General features: G+C 38.0%; 3 protein-coding genes across 10 annotated transcripts; all 3 read left to right on the top strand.

Annotated features, from left to right (window-relative positions):
- On the top strand, window positions 1-2,144 carry Mp20 (muscle-specific protein 20 transgelin). Its single transcript, XM_072891428.1, has 4 exons — window positions 1-142; window positions 890-1,101; window positions 1,170-1,290; window positions 1,407-2,144. The coding sequence occupies exons 1-4, from the start codon at window positions 32-34 to the stop codon at window positions 1,596-1,598; spliced, it is 636 nt and encodes a 211-aa protein (XP_072747529.1). The 5' UTR covers window positions 1-31; the 3' UTR covers window positions 1,599-2,144.
- A 139-nt stretch (window positions 2,145-2,283) lies between these two features.
- On the top strand, window positions 2,284-9,018 carry LOC140665374 (alpha-N-acetylgalactosaminidase). 4 transcript variants are annotated; one of them, XM_072891424.1, is made up of 8 exons: window positions 2,284-2,849; window positions 6,819-6,977; window positions 7,072-7,246; window positions 7,454-7,628; window positions 7,718-7,812; window positions 7,879-8,238; window positions 8,426-8,590; window positions 8,693-9,017. In XM_072891424.1, exons 2-8 carry the CDS (start codon window positions 6,820-6,822, stop codon window positions 8,870-8,872), a joined length of 1,308 nt encoding a protein of 435 aa, XP_072747525.1. In that variant the 5' UTR covers window positions 2,284-2,849; window position 6,819; the 3' UTR covers window positions 8,873-9,017. The 4 variants fall into 4 exon arrangements, with proteins under 4 accessions (XP_072747525.1, XP_072747527.1, XP_072747528.1 ...); XM_072891426.1 differs by lacking the exon at window positions 2,284-2,849 and adding an exon at window positions 4,383-4,642; XM_072891427.1 differs by lacking the exon at window positions 2,284-2,849 and adding an exon at window positions 6,284-6,614 and having other exon boundaries at window positions 8,693-9,018.
- Window positions 9,019-9,200: 182 nt separating this feature from the next.
- Fid (class I SAM-dependent methyltransferase fire dancer) lies at window positions 9,201-23,332 on the top strand. Of its 5 annotated transcripts, none has more exons than XM_072891418.1 (7): window positions 9,201-11,519; window positions 14,936-15,154; window positions 15,319-15,422; window positions 15,615-15,806; window positions 15,930-16,072; window positions 16,254-16,377; window positions 16,765-23,332. In XM_072891418.1, the coding sequence occupies exons 2-7, from the start codon at window positions 14,986-14,988 to the stop codon at window positions 20,281-20,283; spliced, it is 4,251 nt and encodes a 1,416-aa protein (XP_072747519.1). In that variant the 5' UTR covers window positions 9,201-11,519; window positions 14,936-14,985; the 3' UTR covers window positions 20,284-23,332. The 5 variants fall into 5 exon arrangements, with proteins under 5 accessions (XP_072747519.1, XP_072747515.1, XP_072747518.1 ...); XM_072891414.1 differs by having other exon boundaries at window positions 16,248-16,377; XM_072891417.1 differs by having other exon boundaries at window positions 14,914-15,154; window positions 16,248-16,377.
- The last annotated feature ends 498 nt before the right edge of the window (window positions 23,333-23,830 follow it).

Here is a 23,830-nt window from a genome sequence, read left to right as displayed (position 1 = left end):
ACGGATTTCTCCCCCGACTTAGCCACGGTGGATGCGTGGTTCACACGAATGTATAAAAAGCCCGCGACTAAGAGGGCCCCGGCACTTCAGTCTTTTCAAAAATATCGTAAGGATGGCTCTAGAACGTCAAGTGCGCGCTAAGGTATACATACATATTTCGCTCGTGTGGTGTAAAAATACCGTTCAATCCTTTCATGCGTGTCATGTCACAGTGATCTAGAATTTTCCGCGTTTTTTAAATTAAAAAAAAAAACCATTTTTTTTATCATTTATATAATATGTATAAATCTATGAAACATACTTAAAAAGGATGTGCGCATTACGAGTCTGTAAAACGTTCCGGAATATTTATAGTCGTAGCACTCGAAAAAATATTTTGCTAATGTAGATAGATTTCTAGATGTCCCAATTAAAATTTACCGCTACTTTTTGTATCTGTTAGAATATTGTTTGTCACGATATATAGAATTTATAGCAGCAATATTCTAGCAATACCTCTAGAAAATTTAGATATCATTGTCAAATATTAATCACAAATATAATTGTCCTTGACAGTAGACGTTAAAAATAGGCATAACAGAAAAATTTTCCGTCTAAATTACACTAATAGTACGGATATAAATTCTTTTTCTGTAATTTAAATTGATTAAGTGCAAAATATGCAGTATCGCAGTATTTGCTAATAATTTATCTGTTTCAGTTAATTATTTACACTTAGAAAATTTTTGTTCAAGTTGCAAGATCATTTTTTTGAGTGAGGATTCTATTAATTACTTGGAGATCCGCAGACTTTCGCGTAGCTTTACTTTTATTTTCAATAAATATTAATTTTATAATTTAATTGCTACAATTTGAAGATTTAAAAAATGGCACATCTCTTTGCATACAGATTGCGGCGAAACGCAATCCGGAACAGGAGAGGGAGGCGCAGGAATGGATTGAATCGATCATTGGCAAAAAGTTCCCTCCCGGTGAGACCTTCGAGGATGTGCTGAAGGACGGTCAGGTCCTTTGCCACCTCATGAATAAGATCTCTCCTGGATCGGTACCGAAGATCAATACCTCCGGCGGACAATTCAAGATGATGGAAAATATTAATTTGTAAGTAATAGTTTGCGATTGTTTGTAACGATTATAAATTTAGCGGTGACTACATCCTCTTGCTACAGGTTTCAAAAGGCTCTAAAGGACTACGGGGTGGACGACGTTGACGTTTTCCAGACGGTGGACTTGTGGGAGAAGAAAGATATCGCACAAGTAATCACAACGTTGTTCGCTCTTGGTCGAACGGTAGGTTTATTAATTTTACTATTAATTTTTATACTAATATGTTATGATTAATTTTAATAATTTTTAATCTCAATGATCTCTGTGCCAACTACATACACTGTTTCCGTTCGTTTTAGACATACAAACATCCGGAATGGCAAGGACCTTACCTAGGACCCAAACCGTCAGAAGAATGTAAACGTGACTTTACAGAGGAACAATTGCGAGCTGGCGAGTCGGTGATCGGTCTTCAAGCGGGTTCCAACAAGGGTGCGACTCAGGCTGGCCAGAGCATCGGTGCCACCCGCAAAATTCTCCTGGGAAAGTAAAAACTCTCAATGCAGCTGCTTACTCTCTTCCACTCTTTAGAGCTAAAAATTGCGCACTTTTTTTATGTACATATAAATGCGTATTAATATATTTTATTTTACTTTTGTAATTACATAAATGATAAATAGTCATTTATTGATCCGTTTTTTCATTTTACTTGTTAAAAACAACCATTGTATCGTCAAGATTGCAAACGTGCCATCTCATAACAACAGTTCTAATCTTCTTAATCAAAAGATAGAGAGAGAAAGAGAGAAAAAGAGTGTATGTACGTCTCTTAGTAGTGTCAGTGATGTTATTCACACAATGATAAAATAACTTTTGTAATTAAACGAGATATACTATCGTTATTAAATCAAATCTCTTATCTCTTTGTGTCTCTAGATTTTAGTCTCGAAAAATACACAATGTCGATGACAGATATGCGTTTCAAAGCAATCAAACTGTTATTTAATTGATCAATAACAGATGCGCGTTTCAAAAAAATAAATTGATTGTTATCTAAAGTATTCCAAATAAAATTAGTTCTATCCATCCGAAATAAATCGAGATTTCTTTTCCTCTTCCAAAATTTTAATTAAGTTAATTAAATTTGAATTGAGTTAATTTTGTTATGGATAATTCAATTTTATCTTTTTCATTTTTTGCATTTTCTTTTTTTTTTTTTTTTCCCATTTGTCAACAATCGCCATTTAAGGATACGAAGGCGATATCGCGCTGGAGACGTCAAAAATAAAGCGCGACGCGATGCAAATTGCGTGCAACGCGTTGAAACTGTGCCAAGCTAAACTCGTGCGGGGATAAACGGTGCGTGGGATCTGTTCTATTGATATCCGAAAAATGTGTTTTAATGTGTTGCTTATCCAAAAGATTCACGAAACGTACTTTGCAACATTCTTATTAATATATACATATATAACTTTTAAATCAAAACAACTTGATGTTTGATATAATTTGTTGTTTATTGTAGCTTATTTACCGCTTTACGTCATTATAGAAAAATCCAATATGTAAACTTTATCGAGATACAGGCTATCGAATAGACAGAGAGCATGATAACAGTGAAGAAAAATGTGAGTGCATGATTGTTATATGTACAATTGAAACTTTCGAAAGTATGCGAATGTTTGCGTGTATTTATAGACTAAAATACATTTACAAGAAAGTTCGTATCTCTCTATATATAAAGCATATGTGTTACAGGATGCTACAATAAAATAACATTCTCGCGCAACGCGTGACGGCAAAAGGTATGTCATTTTCTCGTATAACTAATATAATATACGTATTAAGAAGATCGATTGCGTATATAAAAGTAATTGTTTAATTCGAGTTGCGAGAAGTAAAAAATTATACGCACGCTTGCGTGCGCCGTTTAATTCTCACCGTAAACATACGGTTTCTATTGTATTCTATTCCATTTGTGATTAAAAGTTTCGCGCAAAGTTTCTAAAAAAGATATCTAATATATTATTATCACATTTTTGAGAGGAATCTAAGAAATTCTGTTAAGGAGGCTAAAACATCATGGAGAGAGAAAATCTTAGATATCTCTCGTGTCGATTTCCCACCATCTAAATCTCAAGCCGTCCGATTTCTTTTTCAAGAAAGATGATATAAATGATATCGGTGATGCAAATTGCAATACGCGTTATTTCAAGTCGTCAATTCACCGAGACGAATGGAGCGCGGATGTAGATCATGCCAGGGTTACGATAGTTTGGAATGCAAACCGATGGGGAATTATTTCATCAACCTCGACCCAGCGCGATTTTAACCGCGCGCTCTTTCTAATATCTAGTTCTATTCTACGATTCTCGTGCCATTGGGATAGCATAATTCGGTATCATTACAGTCAATCGTCTTTGTTGCTTTTCTTTCTTCTTTAAGATAGAGAGAGTAGAGTAGCCTAGCGGAAAGACATCGGGCGTTTCAAGAAATCAAACTCTCCATTCTAACATAAGATGAAGAAAGGGAGGGGCGAGATTAGAAAGAGAGAGAAGCTATGCATACCTTTATGTCTCTCTTCGCAAAGAGATGCAAGAAAGGGAAACAAGTGTAGCGCATATTTTTAGGAAAAAAAACTATAATTTGTATCGCGACTTTTATATATTTTATTAAAATATATATTCAATTTCTCATGCTTTCACACGAGACTGATAAGATAAGGTGTAAAAATCTGAATTTGTTATATCACAATTTCTTATATTACAATTATGTTTATGACATAACAAATAAATTTCTTTCGATTACGCTTATTCCAATGAGGAAAAAAAACAGACCACAGATACAAACACACATACCCTACATACACACATCCTCTCTCTCTCTCTCTCTCTCTCTCTCTCTCTCTCTCTCTCTCTCCTATGTATATGTATATATTATTATTATTACAATAAAAATCACAAACACAAAAAATATCGATATCAACAGCACCAATTATAAAAAATAAGTAGATGCAAATATTTGATATTATGAAATTTTTTAGATTAAATTTGAAAGATACTTTCATTATGATACGTAATCTACAAATCTAAAGAGAAAAGAATTATTGTATGAAAATATTGTGCGATATTTATTATATTTTATACTGATTTTTCCGATAAAGAATCTATGCTAATTTCTTATATAGCGTCCTAGAAAATCAAAGAACGTAAATGAAATTAATTAATCTTTAATTATCGTCAGCATCCTTTCGCCAACATATTATTATTATAGTCTAACGCATACCTATACACAACAATTTTCAATATAGAAAATATTCAAACTATAACATGTGCTATCAACTTTAATTCTCCGAGTTGGAACTTCAATTTATCACCGTAATAAAATGATTCTCGTGATTATATGTACTTGACGTTTAACGATCAAGATACGCGCATCAAATTTAAATCGATCGATTGATCTGTTTGATCTTTAAGATCCTTCCGCGATAGATATAATGTTGTATAAATAAAAGAGTGTCACGGCGATTTTACTATGTCAATGTAAACGCCGCGCCGCCAACGTATCGCGACCGCCTCTGCCCTTCTTTTTCAACGAGGTAAGAGATGTATCACGACATATATACATTCACTCTTTTGTTCTTTATTTCAATCTTTCTCTTTTTCTTTTTTTTTTTTTTTTTTTTTGTCGCGCGGCATATAGTGACGAGTAAAATAAGAATTGCAAAAACCGGTTCGCTTCTATTTTACTACTTTCTCGATTCGTGTCGCAACAGCATATACCTTCTGCATTATGCGGAAATAATTTTATTAAATGGTTGGTTTAAACAGATGAGCAGTGAGATAAAGACAAGTTAGTTTCCGCAGCAAGACAATTGTAATAATAATAATAATAATATTATTATATAATATTGAGAGAGAGAGAGAGAGAGAGAGAGAGAGAAAAAGGAAAAAAAAAGGAGAAAAAAAGGAGAAGAAAGAGAGAGAGAGAGAGAGAGAGAGAAAGAAAATGTGTGTGTAGTAATAATATATAATTATTATAATAATAATTATATAATTATAATTAAAGTGTAGGCATCGAAAGAAACCGGGGACTTTTCATACATCCTATACTAACGTGACTGTGAGTTTGTGACGCCGGTGTCGACTACTCACAACTCACAATATTATTATTGCCTGTCGTCATATTTTTCTCTTATCATTCGGCTGATCTCGCCGTCTGTCTCTCACTCGTCTCCTCTCGCTTTCTTACCGTGCCGTCACGTCACGTCTCCGCCCCTCCAGTCACCAGCTGGTTGATGCTTTCATTTTTATTAGTAACAAGCTAGGCGTCTAGCGTCAACTAAACTCGTAGTATAAATTAAAACATCAATAAGATCGACATAAGAACAAGGTTAATCCTACTTTTTTTTGTATGATAAATTCTTTTTTGCGATAGCTTTTCAAATCTTATTTTAGTCGAAACATTTAAAAATGTACACTTTAAAATAACGAACCTTGAAGCATCGGTTTGCAATGCGAAAAAAACAATCTTTGTTTAACGTCATTCGGTAGGTTTTGAAAGAGAGAGAACATTTGGTATTCATCAGTTCTTGCTAATTTCTATTTAAAAAAAGCTATGTAATTTAAGTCTTAGTTGCGAGACAGTAATCGTAAAATATAAACTAGAAATTATAACAAATTGGAGTAAAGAATAAAAAAGATGATTCAAAAGATAATATAATTCTCGCTTTTATTTTTTAAAATCATTAAGAAAAGTTGAATAAATATTAAAAAATTTTTTTTTCGTAATTAAAGCATAGTATTTACGTTTAAATTGTGTTTTGTAAACGTAAAATACATATATATATGTATTTCACAGACCATAAATTTAACGAAGAAAAAATTGATAAAACGAAATTAAATTTGGAGACTGAACGAATAAGTAATTTAAAAATGTAAGCTGTCATCTAAACATCTCTGATAAAAAATATCATAAAAGAGACATGATAACATACATTGATTAAGATCCAAAATTCAAACTCTTGAGCTCGAATCCCTTTGACAGTTCTCGCTTTCATGACAACAAGATCGACAAAGATCATCTGTCAAAAAAAAAAAAAAAAAAAAAAAAAAAAAAAAAAAAAAAATAATTTTAAAACGTACGAAAGAAAAAGATTGTGCGAAAATAAAAATTTCGTTCGACTTCGAGGCAAATGCACGGATCTGAAAAAGGTTAAAAAATCTTTCACGTGACCGAAAAAAAAAAACAATCTAACCCTATTCCGTCCGTGTCGCATGCATTCCCTAACCTCTTCGCTCGAGCATACAGTATACAGCGTCGCATTCAGTCGCATTTCCTCGCACGTAGGATAGGGAAACTCGTGGCAATTCTCTGCTCTCGTAACGTAACGAGGACTGGAAGGACTACGACGTCCATCGGTGGAGACAGGCGCGAGGCGCGAGGCGCGGCACGACGCGAGCCAGCGACGCGGTGATCGCGCGTAAAAATGAAATGGGGCATTGGGTGAAAGTACTCGCGGCAGCGAGCGAGCGAGCGAGCGAGCCTACCTCTTATATCAGATCAGTACGGTAGGCGCGCCTCGTCACTACCGCGCGTTCGCTTCGCGTCATTCCTCCTGGCACGGCGGTCTCACCTCCTCATGACCTCTCCGTTGTACGTCCCATCGCGGAAATCCTTTGCCTCGCATCTCTGGACTATGCTGCGGATTTGGTAGTCAGGGCGCATCCTACTCACTGACTTGAGATAGCAGCGAATTTATTCCCTTTCTGCAGAATGCTACGCAACCTGTGGACCCTTTGCGTCCTGTCACCGGTCATCCTGGTGTCAGCGCTGGAGAATGGCCTGGCTAGAACACCTCCGATGGGATGGTTGGCTTGGGAAAGATTCAGGTGTAACACTGACTGCAAGAATGATCCTGACAACTGCATAAGGTGAGCAGTCAGTAGTCTGGATACATTATGCGAATGGAATATTTAGTGTGAAGGTAGAAGGAATTGTAGCGATTGGTTTTATTGTGCTTCACAGTGATCGTCTCTTCCGGACTATGACAGACATAGTGGTGGCTGAAGGATATGCCGCAGTGGGCTATGAGTATATTAATGTGGATGACTGTTGGTTGGAGAAAGAAAGAGATTTAAATGGACAGCTTGTACCAGACAGAGAACGATTTCCATATGGCATGAAGAGTTTGGCAGATTATGTAATTTGGCGTTAATTGTTTTAAAAGCACTTAATTTTATCAGCTTTCTATTTTTTTTAATTGTTTTAAAAGCACTTTATTTTATCAAGCCTCTATTTTAAACTATGTCACTTGCATGAACTTGTTATATAATTATTTTCTTTTCTACAATTGTAGTTTTATATTTTATTGCAAAGTTTTTATGAAAAATATTACCTTGTTTCACAGGTACATTCAAAGGGCCTCAAGTTTGGTATCTACGAAGACTATGGTAATTATACTTGCGCTGGCTATCCAGGCATATTGGGCTATTTAGATATAGATGCTGCTACGTTTGGATCCTGGGATGTAGATTATGTGAAATTGGACGGATGTTACGCGCATCCTAGTGATATGGACAGAGGTATAGTTTTATCTTATAAATAGTCAATGAGTTTTCTCTCTTCTTAATGGAATAAATTAGTATTAAAATTATATGACATTCCATCAAAGGCTATCCTGAATTTGGATTCCATTTAAATCAAACTGGAAAGCACATGATATACTCCTGCAGCTGGCCTGTCTACCAAATCTATGCTGGTATGCAAGTAAGTAGTGACATTATGTTCAACTGATTTCTTTCAGACTATTTTTTACATTTACCTTATTTTTAGCCGAATTATACCTCGATTTTGGAGAACTGCAATCTCTGGCGCAACTTTGATGACATTCAAGATTCATGGGCCAGTGTGGAGAGTATCATCGATTACTATGGTAACAATCAAGATGTAATTGTGCCTATTGCCGGCCCTGGACATTGGAACGACCCAGACATGTTAATTATCGGTAACTTTGGACTAAGTTATGAGCAGAGCAAGACGCAAATGGCGATCTGGGCTATACTAGCAGCGCCGTTGCTCATGTCTGTCGATCTCAGAACGATCAGGCCAGAGTATAAAGCCATTTTGCAAAATAAGAAGATTATTGCCGTAGACCAAGACCCACTGGGTATTCAAGGTCGACGGATATACAAAGTGAGTGATAAAAATTTAATATATCAGTGCTTTAAATACATATAAGTGTGAAAATGAATTTCATAAATCAGTTGTGAAATGTGAGATTCAGTTCAGTCCCGACATATATTTGTGACATGAATTATTCAGCTAAAATCACAATGCGAAATGCGGAATACAATTACACAGTGTAATCGATTGATTGCAGCACAAGGGCATTGAAATTTGGGCAAGACCGATCACTCCAGTTTATCAAAATTACTATTCGTACGCGATCGCGTTCATTAACAGGCGAACAGACGGTACGCCATCGGATGTGTCGGTTACGTTGAAGGAGTTGGGTCTACAATATGTTGGAGGATACCGAGTGGAGGTTCGTAGTCATCATTAAATCATAATGATTCAATCGGGAAAAATATCTTTGTGTACGAAATTTAAGAAAAAGAAATCGGTTTATCAACGTTGTATCTTTCAGGATTTGTACGAAGATGTAGATTACGGCATACTAACACCGCAGACCAAGATCAAAGTCAAAGTGAACCCGTCAGGCGTAGTAATATTGCGATGTAACTTGAATATAGATGATGCGTTTCGCTACTCGCAGTACTCGCCCTTAAATCAGATCTTTAAAGTTAGACAAAATTCATTTAAATGACCGTACGCGTCTAAAGTATTATCGAATTTTTATTGGCGTTTTTATATGTTAGATAAAATTCATTTAAATGACCGTACGCATCTAAAGTATTATCGAATTCTTATCGGCGTTTTTATATAAGTTCTACGTTCTATTAACATATTATAAGAAAGGCTAGGAGAAATAAAGAATTTTATAAACTTTATTCAATCATTTATATATTTAAACATTTTACGTTTCATATTTACATTTTGTCTTATTTTGTATCTACTTTATATTCGTTTTTCTTTCAAACATTTTTAGGATTTCAAAACGATGCACAAGAATATTATAAAGTATCTCAGTCCATATATATATATATATAATATATATATGTGCATATATTTTTTATGAGATAGCTGCTTGCTGACAGACACTTTACCGATCAAAATGATATTTTATTTTCTATCGTACAGTTTATAGTTTAATTTGTAAAAATTCTTTATTATTAATGGTTTTAATGTCGTTGATATATCATATTTTGCAGACAAGATTTGCAGACAATTTTTTTTGAAAGAAGTATTAGATCAAGGATCCTGTATAAACCACACGTGCTAGCGCGAAACGTATCTCTTTACATTTACTGTTTCCAATCTTCTCTCTGACGTACGTAACGCGTCACGAGGACGTGAAGGGATATTACAAACGTATCACGGAGACACTCTGCGGAGACTATTATAAATTCACTATAGATGTCAAAGCACACATTTCTCATACATCTATATATACCTACCTACCTATATCCACTTATCTATCCGCAATTGACATGAGAAACATGTACAGGGTGTTTCATTTCAATTGCACGTGAATATTTTTAAAGTTATTAATGATGTCGAAAAATATAACACTTTAGACGAAATTGAATAGTTTGAGAGAAAGGATATATAATTTTATGTCGATATACTTTTATAGATTAAAGGTCAATTTCTTTTTTTTTAAATAGAATTTTATACTTTTAAGCGCGTTAATATATTCTTTTCATAAAAAAATATTAATATACACACACGCACATAAAATTAGCATAAATATTTTTATTTAAATGTAACGAAATAGTGTACTCGCGTATGCATTGGTTTCAATATGTTTATGCATAACATTTATACACGTATGAATTTGTAAATAGACATGTTGTATAGGATACTTTTATACGATCAATTGTGCTAAGATTTCTTTATCTAGCGAATAAATATGGCACAGTTTACTTGTGAAATTATTAAAAATCACAGCTTACATTCCAAGACATTGACATAATTTAACATTAGAATAATTATCATTATTGGCTGATTACACTTTGCATCAGCCTCGTTTTGTTCCGCATTATAACATCTTTCGATGATTCTTTAACGTGACAGCAATGAATATATCGGCCTTTTTTTAAAGTACATTCATCGGATACACGAGGATTTTATCAAATCCTTGTATATCATTTATCCTTGTAGCAAGTTTTTGTTGCTTCTGAGAGCTGTTGCAGTAAAAAAGTGGTTTCGACAGGTACTCATTATCATCGTATAACTCGAACTGCATTAAATGAGAAGTTCCAATCATTGGATTGAATAAATTAGTCAAATGTCGAGGTCCTATCGAGATCACCGGTAGAAATATCATTGAACTCTTTTTTGATGATATTATCGAATAATTTTTTGTGACATTATTTAAAAAAGAAATTACAAGAATTCACTACTCCGAACGATTTGAACCAGAGCATGCTTACAGATATGTCAAGAAATTTCCAGCGAAAAATGCTTGAAAGGATAGATCATTTAAGGAGTAAATTTTTGAATCTCGGTTGAAGGACCTTCATCTTTTGAACATCAACTTTAAGACGGTAAATATTGTACTATTAATTCTATACGTTCGTTCAAAAGTAAATACGAGTTCTCCACGTGAAACCCATAAATTAAATTAATTTTCGCCTACAAAAAAAATACTTTGGCATTTAGATTATATTTCAACATTTTTGCGATATCGTCAATGTATATAGTTTCGAAAATATTCGAGTGTATTATTTGAAATGAAACATCCTGTATACAAGTATCTCTCTACACCCACTCTCTCTCTCTCTCTCTCTCGCTCTCTCCTCCTCTCCACCCTTTCCTCCTTCGTACACTGCTGGTAATGCGTCACAGCGACGCCCGCGTCGCGTCGCGTCGTCTCACGTCGCCTCGCGCGTGCTCCCTTCAACCTCCGGAGAAGTCGCAGCCATTGTCAGAAGGTCGGTCGGTCAGCTCGATTCCTCGCGAAACGCGCCTCCGTTGTGCGCGTAACACACCCTTTCATCACGCGAGTACCTCGAGCGAAAAGCGAGTAAACGAGCGAGCGAGCGAGACAGACAGATAGAGGGGGTGAAGAAGAAATAAGGGAAAAAAAACGCGAAATATGTGAGAAAACAATCGTTTGTCAACGCGATGAGACGCAGACACCCGCTCGACGCTGATTCCGCGCGAGCCGCACCAGCACCAGCACCAGCACCAGCACCAGCACCAGCACCAGTACCAGCCGACGCCGTCGTTGCCTCCGCCTCCGCCGTCGTCGTCGCCGCCGTTGTCGCTGCCGTTGCTGCCACCGCGTTGCTGCACCCTCTTGCCGCCACGGCCGCGAGCATGAAGATTCCGCCTCTCTCATGACCCAGGTGAGTCCGAGGGCGAGATTTTCTTTTTTTTTCAAAAAAAAAAAAAAAAAAAAAAAAAAGTAAAAGCAAGTCGAGACAACCGTGACTGACCTCGGCCTCGTGGATCTACGTGTCCGTGTGTCACCCTTCGCGAGGTAACAGACTCAACTCGCGCGATATGGCGGCCGATCGCCGGCCCCGAGCGGTTCCCGTCGTAAACGATTCGTTTCGCGAGGGAGTTGAATGATCAGGCTTGTTCGAAAATAGAGGAAAAGCGGCTTTCGATTGTGCGTGCGTAGGACGTTATCGATATTGATGCAAAGTGGCATCGCGATCGATACGCGCGCTCTCGACGATGGTTAACGTTGATGGTGTCGATCGTGGTGATTTAAATGTCTGATGCCGTTTAAACGAAGCTTGATCCCTGATCCCTGCAATCTGTTCTGTTTCCGAAGCCTTGAATTGTCTCTGCGAGCATCGTTGGCGAGCGTGATAACACGAACGTTCTCTCAGTCATTGATGTAGGGGCAGCTCGCATGAATGAATAATGGCGCCACATCGAGAATCATTTTGAACGGTGACGCGTTTAGCACTGTCTTACGCTCAGAGTCGATAATCTACGGTTATTCGCGTCTCTGTTACATACGGATTACGAAATTCGATATGGGATTGTTGAAATTGAAGCTTGACGAATCTTGGGAAAAAAAAAAAAAAAATCATCGGACATCCTACATCTTTCACATATCGAGTTATTTAATATCACGAATTCAGGTTTAGAAATTGAAGAAAGGAATTCATGGTATTATAAGTATAATTAATGGATTTGATAAGCCCTAGATAAATGTATTATTTGTATTTGAATGCATTATATAATTTTTCTGCGTACACGTCATACTTTATTTACATATACTTTATTATTTCTTAATTATTTTAATCTCCGCTTGATTCTCACAATTAATACTATTACCTACTTATTTATCTATTTAATGTTATGAATCACAAAATCTTTTTTTACTCCTGCTCATTATTGTATTATTGTTATTCAAATAATTCTGATTTAATATCATTACCACATCCGCATATATCAGATAATACGTTAGGGTAATGATTGCGCTTTTGCTTCGCTCGCATAATTAACGCACAATCGGGGTTAATTAAAATTGAAACGGCGAGAGAGAAAGATGAATAGATACGGATCAGGATGATTAAAATGTCATCGCAAATCGGTATATAAGCGCACTCTCTATTTATCATATTTCCTATGTAGGGCGGCGCAGATAAATCGATACGCGGCACTTTCATTCATGGCTGCCTCTCTCACGGTTGGCACATTGCCGTTGCTCTACGTACCACCCACGTTGTCGAGACCACCACACTTACAACTCACCCGTTACGTAGTATACAGTCGTGGTTAGCAGTGGTTCTCCGTAGCGTATCGTAAAAGAACAATGAGTGTTCATCGCATACGAATCTCTTATGCAGTTTTAATCATATAATATAAACGGCGGAAAAATTTGTATAATTAAAACAGTCAACGACAATCTTCTTCCCCCCTTTTTTCTTTCTTTTTATTTATTTCTTTTTTTTTTTTTTTTTTTTTTAAATAGAATTTAGTTCAATAAAGAAGTCTGCCGCCACAATCTACGTTGAAAAGCGATCGGCCCTTTTTAGTCCTTGAACAGACGGACGATGTTTCATGACGTAAGCAATCGCGTGGGATGTATGCATTTCGCATTCTATTTATAAATCGTTATTAGTAACACATAGAACGAGTCTCATTCTTCCCGACGTAGGCGCATAATAGCCTGACGATAACGATTGATCGCTTGAACTGATTGAAGAGCGAGACGCGATAGATGTGTAAATTACATTTCCACTCTGTTGTTTCTAAGTGTGAGAACGTTACAATAATCTTGTCTTTAAAATCCGAAAATTCAAAGAAAGAGGAAGACAGTTCAATAGCCAAATAATCCAAATCTCTTTACAAAAATTCACGCTTTGCTCCTTTTTTTTTTTTTTTTTTTTTTTTTTTTTATTTTTTTTTTTTAAGAAAGAGAAAGAGGGTTTTCTTAAAAATTCTTGGCAATTTAATAATTGCATCTCGTGCATCACCACTGCATCGCCGCATCCCTCGGTAGCGCGCACGTCAATATTACGTCGGCGTGCATCCGCCCGTCCGTCGGTCCGTCCCGTTCGTCCGTTCGTCTATCCATCCATCCGCCATCCGTTCGTTTACGTTGAGTGACGACGGTTGACATTAGCCGTCGCGCACGAGGCATCTCCGGTGGCATCCTTAAAATTAAGTTAAACTAGTGCATCGAGAGAAGCTAACCCAGTTATACACGCGAAAAGGGGATATCGAATAAATTTACTGCGCAGCCGCGTATCGGCACCATCGGCCGCCAACTGACGACGCATACCTACATGTACATATGTATACCCGCGGCCCGCGGCCCGCGGCCCTTTCCGTCCGGACGTTCGCGCGCACGCGACCAAGAAGTACGACGATTGCGGAGTGGAAAGGGAGACGCGGGGATGGGTACGCTGCTCTTTGAAATCGGTCCACTTGCCTCCGTGTCTGCTTGGCCGCAGCACACGATGCAAGGGTGGCGGTGGCGCGAGTGGAGAACAGTCTTCGCGCCAGGCGGATTTTCCGCTCGGTGACGCTCGCCAAAGGATCTATTTAAAGGATCGGTCACGATTTTTGAACTCTCGAGCTCGTCCCTTTGAAACCACATCACCGATCATCCCCTCGTATTCGTATTCCTGTATATATATATATATATATATATATATATATATAAAAAAAAAAAAAAAAAGCCTCGCGTGTATCTCGAGCTCTCGCTAAAGTGTTCTCCATGGCAAGGAGCGTCGTCGATCTCATGACGTATCTGGATGTTTGCCAACTCTATCTACAGACCAAAAAGAAATCTCGGAATCTCTGTACGCTCTGGGCGATTGTGACGTTCATCCGCACGGAGGATACCGGGGATTTCGTACGATGGTGTCGCGCCTACACGGTGCCTCGTTTGCAATATCGCGTGAATCGCGCCAAAAAGACGGGGACCAAGGAGAAGCCGAGCCCCGATAAGCTGATACTCAAACTGCTGCAGGAGTTATTTTATTGCGGATGCTTACCGCCCTGCGAAATCGGTCTGTGAACGGAGAACGATGTGCATCGCCAAGTAAAATGTCAACGTAAAACACGTGAAAGTTTGTCCAAGTTATTCGACAGGGTCTTGACGCAACAGGCTATATATACTGCGGTTGAAAGAAAGTCTGTATCTTCGTAAATATCTCAATATTCTGACGAATCCTTATTCTTTCGATTTAATCGTTAAAATAATTTTCTTTTTTTTTTTTTTTCTAATCCTTCAGTGCTTTCGATCGTGAAATCTGATATTTTTTGATTTAGGGAGATAAAAATTTCTGTGCAGCATCGTGTGAGCGCACATGTGGACGAGGATAAATCACTTTAGCGAGAGGGATGTCTGAGAGCGACGGAGAGCATGCAGCTCGCTCGGTGGCCTTAGAGCAAGCCTACGTCCACGAAGTATACGAGCAATGTGCCGAGAAGACCACGCAAACCAAACACTGGCCACGAGTATATCAGTTTCTTCAGGAACTTGAACCGGGTGCTCTCGTCTGCGATATCGGTCAGTCGAACATATTTTCACACGTGAAATCTTTTCTTTTCCCCTCCCTCTAACGATAAATAACTTTCATGTCGCAAGCGTCCTGTTTCTACGCAATTTTTGCAATTGTCTTATATTATGTACCTATGCGTTCGCGTAGATAAAATTATGTTTGTATTATTTAGGTTGCGGCAACGGTAAATATCTCAGCGTAAATCATAGCATCTTTAAGATAGGGGTGGACCGATGTAAGCGCTTCACGGATATCGCGCGCGAGAAGGAAAACGAGGTACATATACCAATCAGAAACTTCTCAACCTTAAATTATAATTATAAACTTTATTAATTGATAAAAAAACGAAATAGAATAGTCATATTGATCTCTCGAAATTATATGTATTTTTTTTTTTTTTTTTTTTTTTTTTTTTTTGCGCAAGCTAAATTAATTTCGCGAATTAATTATTTAAATGTTTCTCACAAGGTTCTGATCTGCGATAATTTGGCTCTACCATTTCGAGAAGAGAGTTTCGATGCGGTGCTGTCGATTGCCGTGGTGCACCACTTTGCCACCACGGAGAGGAGGGTACACGCGTTGAAGGAATTGGCGCGGATTCTCAGGATCGGAGGTCGACTCGTTATATCCGTTTGGGCTATGGAACAAAAGCATAGAAAGGTAAATAGGAATTAGTATAGAAAGATAAAGAAGAAATTCTCTTTTATATCTTTTTTTCAACGATTCATTTTTTCATCTAGCCATTTGAATTGATTAAACTGTCGGATTATTATTTATTCGCAGTTCGAGTCGCAGGATGTTTTAATACCTTGGCCCAAATCATATTGCATGAGCACATCGGATGGAACAAGGCATTCGGGTGTATCGGACAGTAACGACACTCGTGATGATGACACTGCTCAGAAATATCCATCATCCTCCAAAAGGTAAATTTTTTCCGATATATATGTAATAGTTGCTAATTATTTGATAAGTTGTGATTATGCATTATCACAATATGAAGATTGATTTTAATAATTGTATTCTTAGTTTTACGCAATTTTTCTACGTTTCGTTCGCGAGTATCGTGCAGACCACAGTTGTCATGATTTTTTGTTTCAGAAATAGTAGCCAACAAAAAAATAAAAGTAAGAGTTATTGGATCGATCCGATATTCAGTTTGTCACCATCCACTAGCAGTCTCTCTAGCCCGAATGAGACTTGTTACAGTTGTTTCCGACGAGCGTTACAGGTAACTAAAAATAAAAGAAATCATCTCTATTATATACTATTGTATAAATAATATTTTAAGCTCGAGTGATTGGAGAAGATTGACTGAAAATGTGTTTTTGAGATATGTGAAAAAATTTTTCTCTTTGCTAAAAAGAGTTATTCAGTTAAATGTCGAGGGTTATTCAATTACATTTCTATATTGAGAGAAATTGAATCGGTCACGAGATTGTATCGAGTAACGATCGAAGTTGTATTTATGTCATTTAAATAATTTTCTAAAAATATATGTTTTTATTATATATTTTAATTGTATTTTATATAAATATTTTATTATTATATATATATACATCTGTGATTTGCATATATTTTTTTTTTTTTTTTTTTTTTTTTTTTTTTTTTTTTTTAGAAATTAGCGAGAAGTAGACGTGGAGGTGGCGGTCGTGCATGGTTCCCCGGAAGCTGGCAAAGTGGCACCAAGAGTCGACGGCACTACGACCCTGATGATACGACCGACGTGGACGAGCTGCCAATCGAACTACGTCGCGTGGAAACTACGCATACGCTAACGATGACGAACAAGCGTTCCACAGATACGTTAAACATAAAGTCCAAGAGCTTAGGTGACATCTTAGAGATCGAACGACTTGATCTGGTGCGCTCTCGATCCAGTATCCCAGGTTTTTGCTCCACATCGGAACTGATCCTAGATGAGCGATCGGTCTCGTCATCGTCGAGCGGTTCAAAGCCGCGATTAGTGAAACAGAAATCGTGCGTGGAGGAGACCGGTTTGGAGAATCCCGAAGACACTGCCATTGAAAATCTGATCAAGGACCTTCCGGACTTTCCCTGTCAACCGTTGCGTAAGCGCAATGTACCGTTGAAGCAAAATTCGATGAACGAAGAACTGATGTCGGCGGAACGACTGGAAGAGAAGGAGCGAGTACGCCGGAATATCATGAAACAGGCGTCGCTGAATGAGGAACTAATCTGTAAGTGGCGAACATTTGAGGCGTTCAAGGAGTCGATCAGTCCAGTGAGCGCCAGTCGGCGTTTTCAATTGTTGAAGAACGGGCTCACCAGCAAGATCAAGCGTTCCACCACGAACATTGAGAAGGTTTCCAGTATGTCCATCAAAAACGGATTTGTCAGGATGCTACAAGGTTGGAAGTCTTGCGAAAACGAATCAGTGTCCACCGCGACAGCGGAAGTAACGACGAAGTCGAAGCCGGCGGACAATAAAATGCAATCAGTTGCATTAGTGAAACGTAGCATTGAGGTCGTCGAACGTCGTCTTTCACGCGAGGACGGTTCGGACTCGTCTAAAGACAGCAGTCTGCAAAGTGACACCAGCGTCGATTCCGAGGATAGTTTCGCGTCAGTGATTTTCGTGCCGAAGCAAGACATCACTGTCTCGGCACCTCCAGCATCTTCGTCGGTCAATGAAGTACCTTCTGCGCCGCGACCGGTGGCGTTGCAACTCGGCACGACATCGGCACCACCATCACCGCGTGTCAAACAACCACTGGATAGTCAGGCCTCTAGATTTAAACTGATTGACATGTCATCATTGCTGAAACAGCAATCGGCTGCCACACATACAGATACAAATACAAATACGAATACGAATACGAATACGAATACGAATGCGCGTTTCAGCGACACAATCAAGCCTAGTGCACCGACCGTCATCTGCAAGGAAACGTCCGGTAATACCTTGCAGGCACCAAGAGAACTCCGTCTAATATCGGAACCAGCGGAGCCTGACGCGGAACCGGACACCGCGCCGCTGATACGTGCCTTCAACGACGTCACCAAGATGACTGGTCGCGAGCCGATTACAAATCACGAGGATGACAGCCGAAAGGCCAGGTTGAATCAAATCAAGGAACTGCTCATAGCGAAGCCGGGTTTTGCGACTCGCACTAGACCGTCATTTCCACTGGTCAGACGCGCATCTACGGCGGCTTCGGGTCGTTTGGAGACCGTTACGAGGATTCTGCCGCGTTTACTATCTCTGGAATTGTTCAATCCGGAGACAGATGACTTGGATAGTGATTCTAGTGGCGTCTCGTCCCCGGAATCAGTCGGCTCGGTGATCAGCGTCACGTCGGATGAAAGATATATCGCGAGAAAGGAAGCTGAAGAGAAGAAGAATAACACGCAGACGAGTGAAGAAGTTTCCAAATCAAACGGAGATGACGTATTGAAGAATACGAAGGAATCTGAGAGTATACGTGACGACGAATCATTGAGTATGGGAACCACAGCGTCACTCGAGGATTATACATCTAATACGTCTTTAAATCCTCCGCATAACGACTCGCCGGTGGATTTCGAAAATGACGTACTGTTTACAGAAACTGGCACGACGCGCAACTCTATCGAAAATAATTTAGGAAGCAACACGACGATCCGCTCCGCGTCGCACATACTTTTGGAAAGCGGAAAATCCATATCCTCGCAATCTATGAAGCTTCTCGAAGCCGCTGCTAACGTGGCGAGTTCGCTAGAGGATGCTGTAGAAACGGCAATTCAACGCAACACTCAAGTAGAACAACTTTCGCAATTGTCGCAGGTTGCGCAACAACGGAATAACAACGGCGTCTGGTCACAATCGAGTGTACGAACGCGAGCGTACTTGAAACAAGATGGTAAATCTGCTTCGGTGGATTTAGATGGCTATGCCGACGAATCGAGCAGCGATCTCATGCGAGACATCAGTCGGTACTGTCAGAACTCATCGTTTGACCTCTTATGCCAGACGTCCAGAACTCCGTCATCGTCGTTGGACAATAAGTTGGACGCGGAATCGGATGCTACGGCCTGGGATGGATGCAGCGATCAAGTGCCCAAGGAGACCTCGTGGATTGTAAACAAAGCGTACGACAAGAATGGATACGACAAGTTCGCCAATGTGATCAAATCTAAATTGACAACAAAATCCAAATCCCTCTGTGAGGATCATGCCGTCGTATTCGAGTCCGAATTCGATCATAAATTTAAATGCGATTCGAAATATAAAGTTAACCTGGAAGACAAGCCCGAAACTAAATTTACGTCTAAATATGACGAAACATTCAAATTCAACCTCGCATCCGAAGAGAATTCAAAAATTAAATTGGACCTCGTATCAACATCAGTTAATCCTGTATCTAATAGTAATTTTACAGGCGATAAGAAAAAAACATTTATGAATCCGAAAGATGTAGAGCTTAATTCCGAAAGCACGTTTAACTTCCAATCCGAAGCGGAACCTAAACGGCTGCCCACGGTCGATCAAGAACGATATCGCCCCACTAGCACTTCGCCGTTGTTACGCAGCAATTCGGACGACATGTTGGATTTTGTGATGGTGTCGAAGACAGGTGAATTCGAGTGCGAGGACGGAACGGAGGAGAACTCGAGGATGGCTGAAAAATGGCGTTCTTCTCAAGGTAGGCTATCGATAGACTCGAGCAATGTAGGTGACTCTATGATGGAAAACACGATGAGTTTGAGCGACGATAGCCAAGCGGAGTCGACGACAAGGTTGTTCACCGGCAGCACGGTATCATTAGTATCGAATGCGAACAAAGTGGAGAATAACCGTCGGTGCTCGATGGAACGACGAAGATTGCAGGAACGCGGTAGATCGTTGGACGAGATGTCAAGCGAGACGAAAAGACGAGATCCCGCGGACTGTCTGGTCACGAACAGGACTGCTACCACCGACGGCACCATCAGCGATGCTTCGTCTCAGGAGTCGCTGTCTTCGGACCGCGGCGGCGGCTCCATCACTTATCATCAGTACTACCACGTCTTTCGTGAGGGCGAGCTAGATCAATTGATCAACAAATATGTCGAAAATCTGCATATCATCTCGTCGTACTACGACCATGCCAGTTGGTGCGTTGTCGCGGAGAAAGTGCAGGTTTGGACTATATGACTTCGGATACGGATCATCGAATGAAGAACTAGCGACTGCCGCGACTCGCAAAGTTGTACCGGGTGTCTCGATAGGAGATGTCAACCAGAAGGGATCAACTAGGTTCAACTTTATGAAAATTACGCTTAGTTTTACCTTAGTTTTAGTTGTGAAAATAATTCCTCATCTCCGGATCGAAAAAAACCGGGAGACGTAAGGACTTGGTATAGAAGAAACCGGATATACGTATATCTTGAATTCTTTCATTTTGTGATTCATATCTTTTAGCCTTTATATTACAGAGAGAGAGAGAGAGAGAGACGGATTGGGGAGAACTCTTACTTTTGAGACAAAAGTACTAATCCCTCTTTTTGGGACACGCAGTACACTCCGATGGATGGCCCAATCATTGCGGTTAATCGTTAAAAACCTCGTTTCGAGTACCAGATGAATGACTCTAAATCCGTTGTATCTAAGAGTCCAAGAATCTCAAAAATTTAGGGGTCCAAGAATCTAAGGATTTGAAGGCTCAAGGATTTCATAATAATACAAATATCCAAGATCTAAAATAATAATTCACGCGTTGACTTTCTAACGATCTGTTCTTGAAAACTGCAACGATCTATATCGCTAATTGAAATATCGCTTTACGCTCGTTAAACATTCCTTACATGTTTGTCTCATCGTGAAGAGATTTCTCTGTCCGTGACGTCGCTGAAGTAATGCGCGACGCAATAATATATATAGCTTCAAACTAACGAAAACGATGAATGATATAAATAACGAACCAACAATTCAAATATCACGAAATATCCAAAGATAAGGGAACATTTTAATAATATAAATGGCCATAATGTTATGGCCATATATAAATGGCTATAAATCCTTTAATTAATTCCTATTATTAATTGCTGCAACATTCTTTCATTTTTCATGTCCGATTTGTTTAATTTTATTTTTGCTTCAGTGACGTTTAGGACTGTTTATCTCATTTTAAATTCGCACATTTCGGAACAACGATTGCAGAAAGCACAATTCTTCGAGATATATATAGAAAAGAGAAAGATAAGGGAAATAATTTAAAAAAAAAAGAGAGAGAGAAAGAAACAAGATGAGAAAGGAAAAAGCGAAAGAGAGAGAGAGAGAAGGAGAGAAAAAAATAAAGTATTATTCGCTCAAGGTATTCGTCTTCTCGAAGAGTGGTGCGATCTGATTATACATGCGTTTAGTAAAGCGTAAAATTCAGAAACGGCAACTGGCTCCCGGCTATGGAGCGTATTTTCTATAGCTTCTCGAGGAACGGACAATATTCGAACGCTTGAACGTAGATATACCTCAATAATGCGAACATTCCACTTCCAAAAATATATATTTACACATATACACACAAACACACGCGTATTAGGGTGTCCCTTAATTGTGCTTTGTTCAATGATTTATATATGTCGATGTTTAAGATTAACGTTGGCATCTAACTCTATCGTCGATATACATATAAATGATCAATAAAATAATACGGAATAATGTTTCGAATTTATATAAAATACACAAAAGAAAAGAAAAGATAGACGAGAACAAACACACACATTTACAAGATTTATAGGCAAGTAAAAGACATCCTAATACATATATAAACACACGGCATACATACATATAATACGTATATATTTAGGATATAAGGATTCAAGGATCGAAAATAATGAATATTGAATGCTTATATTCTTGGATTCTTCGTCCAAAGACTTTTAATTCTTTAGAGATTTCTTAGATTCCTTAGATTTTTTAAATTTTTACATAGAATATTTTTTTGTATTATAATATATTATTATTATTGATTTCGTATGTGAAATTCTCTTACTTTTCTATCTTCGTGATCGTATTTTAATCTTTAAATTTCCAAACATTTAGTCACACCGAATCTTTAGAGGCATATAATTTTTTAAATCCTAAAATATATACACAAGATCACAAAATGCTGTTACATATTTGAAGATTTTTAAGCATTTATACAATAAAATATTCAGCAACTGAAGATCCAAGGATCAAAGCATCCGTGTCTACAATACGTATATTCACACATCACATAGAAAAGAACATCAATGTAATCTAAGCTTCGTTATTTTTATGATCTCAATTATTCGCAAATGTAGTAGTGAACGAAGTTTTCATTGCAACCCTTTAACCGGTAAATCGAATACAATCTTCTTGCGCCAGAGGCAAACACCTCTAACGAAATTATTGATAATGGCGTAAGATATCAAAATTGTAGCAAAAATTTGACGGAACTGTAGGATGTCCGTAAATTCCCGCATACGTGAGAGGCGCAATTTAAGGATATTCTATATATCAAGAGAAAAAAAGAGAAAGAATGAATATATATATATATATATACACATATGTGTGTGTGTGTGTGTGTATATACATGTGTGTGTTTCAACAAGTATCGATTCATTAAAATCAAGGTTCTCGAAGTCGTCAAAGATGAGCGAAATGTTATTTTAAGGACTTCGGTAGGACGAGAATTCTTGTCTTTCTTGATTTTCGATGCGCAATATGCGATAAAACGTACTGATGAAAATAAAGAAAACCACGGATAGCGCGAAGAAAGCTTGAGACTACTGGTTAAAGGGTGATTCGATAGATCGATCGAGAAAAACAAATTGTCATTCCGTTTTCGGAGAATTGTTCGATTAATTAAATATTTAATTAAACAAATAGTCAACGATATTCTTTTTCTAATTTATGAAACTCTGATTCGATTTTGAGGAAGAAAGCGAAAAAAAAAAAGTAAATATATAAGTGCATGCGTGCGTGTAACATGTATGCGTGACAGAGAGAAAAGGAGAAGGATAGACCAACGCGGAATATGCAATCTCGAAACAGGTGTAAATATGTAAAATAAAGTGTTCCTGACGTAAACGCACAGAAAATCGTCAGAAAATAGTTGAGAAACGGCAATTTCGGATAAGAATTTTCTATCGAATCTCCTGGTCCTCTTTTATCCTATCTCTTACATATATATGTTATTGATGGGTAAACTAAAAAGAATCGCTTTTATTATACGGCGACATATTTATATATTGTCAACTATCTGTCTAATGACATTGACATTAGTAAATTTGAACATTAATATTTTATATCGTCTCTTTTCACAATTAATTAGTTAAAAAACAATCGTAATATTCTAGCAATTATAAATTATTTTATAAAGTAGGTAAAAAAAAAAAAATAATCATTTCCTCGCAGATCTGATTCTTAGATAAATAACGATAGAAGGCGATTAGTATTGATAGTGCTATTGATAGATAACGTGCGATGATTGTCGGCATTTCTTCAGTAACGACCGGCAATGAGGAGAGCACGATACTTGCATACGATAGGGTAGATACTTGTAGAGATAAAATCAATACTCGATATAAAGTCGCAAAAACGGCGACAATATGCGTTATGATATATATATATATCATAAAAGACCATATCAAAAATTTAGCTTTTAATATTTTTTTAAATAACAATTAAAAATTACTTAAATAGTAATAGTAATCATTAACCGATACATTATTACGCG

This window comes from Anoplolepis gracilipes, chromosome 4 (genome assembly GCF_047496725.1).
Source record: "Anoplolepis gracilipes chromosome 4, ASM4749672v1, whole genome shotgun sequence".
In the NCBI taxonomy this organism is placed as follows: domain Eukaryota; kingdom Metazoa; phylum Arthropoda; class Insecta; order Hymenoptera; family Formicidae; genus Anoplolepis; species Anoplolepis gracilipes.
This window is presented reverse-complemented; position numbering and strand designations above follow the sequence as displayed.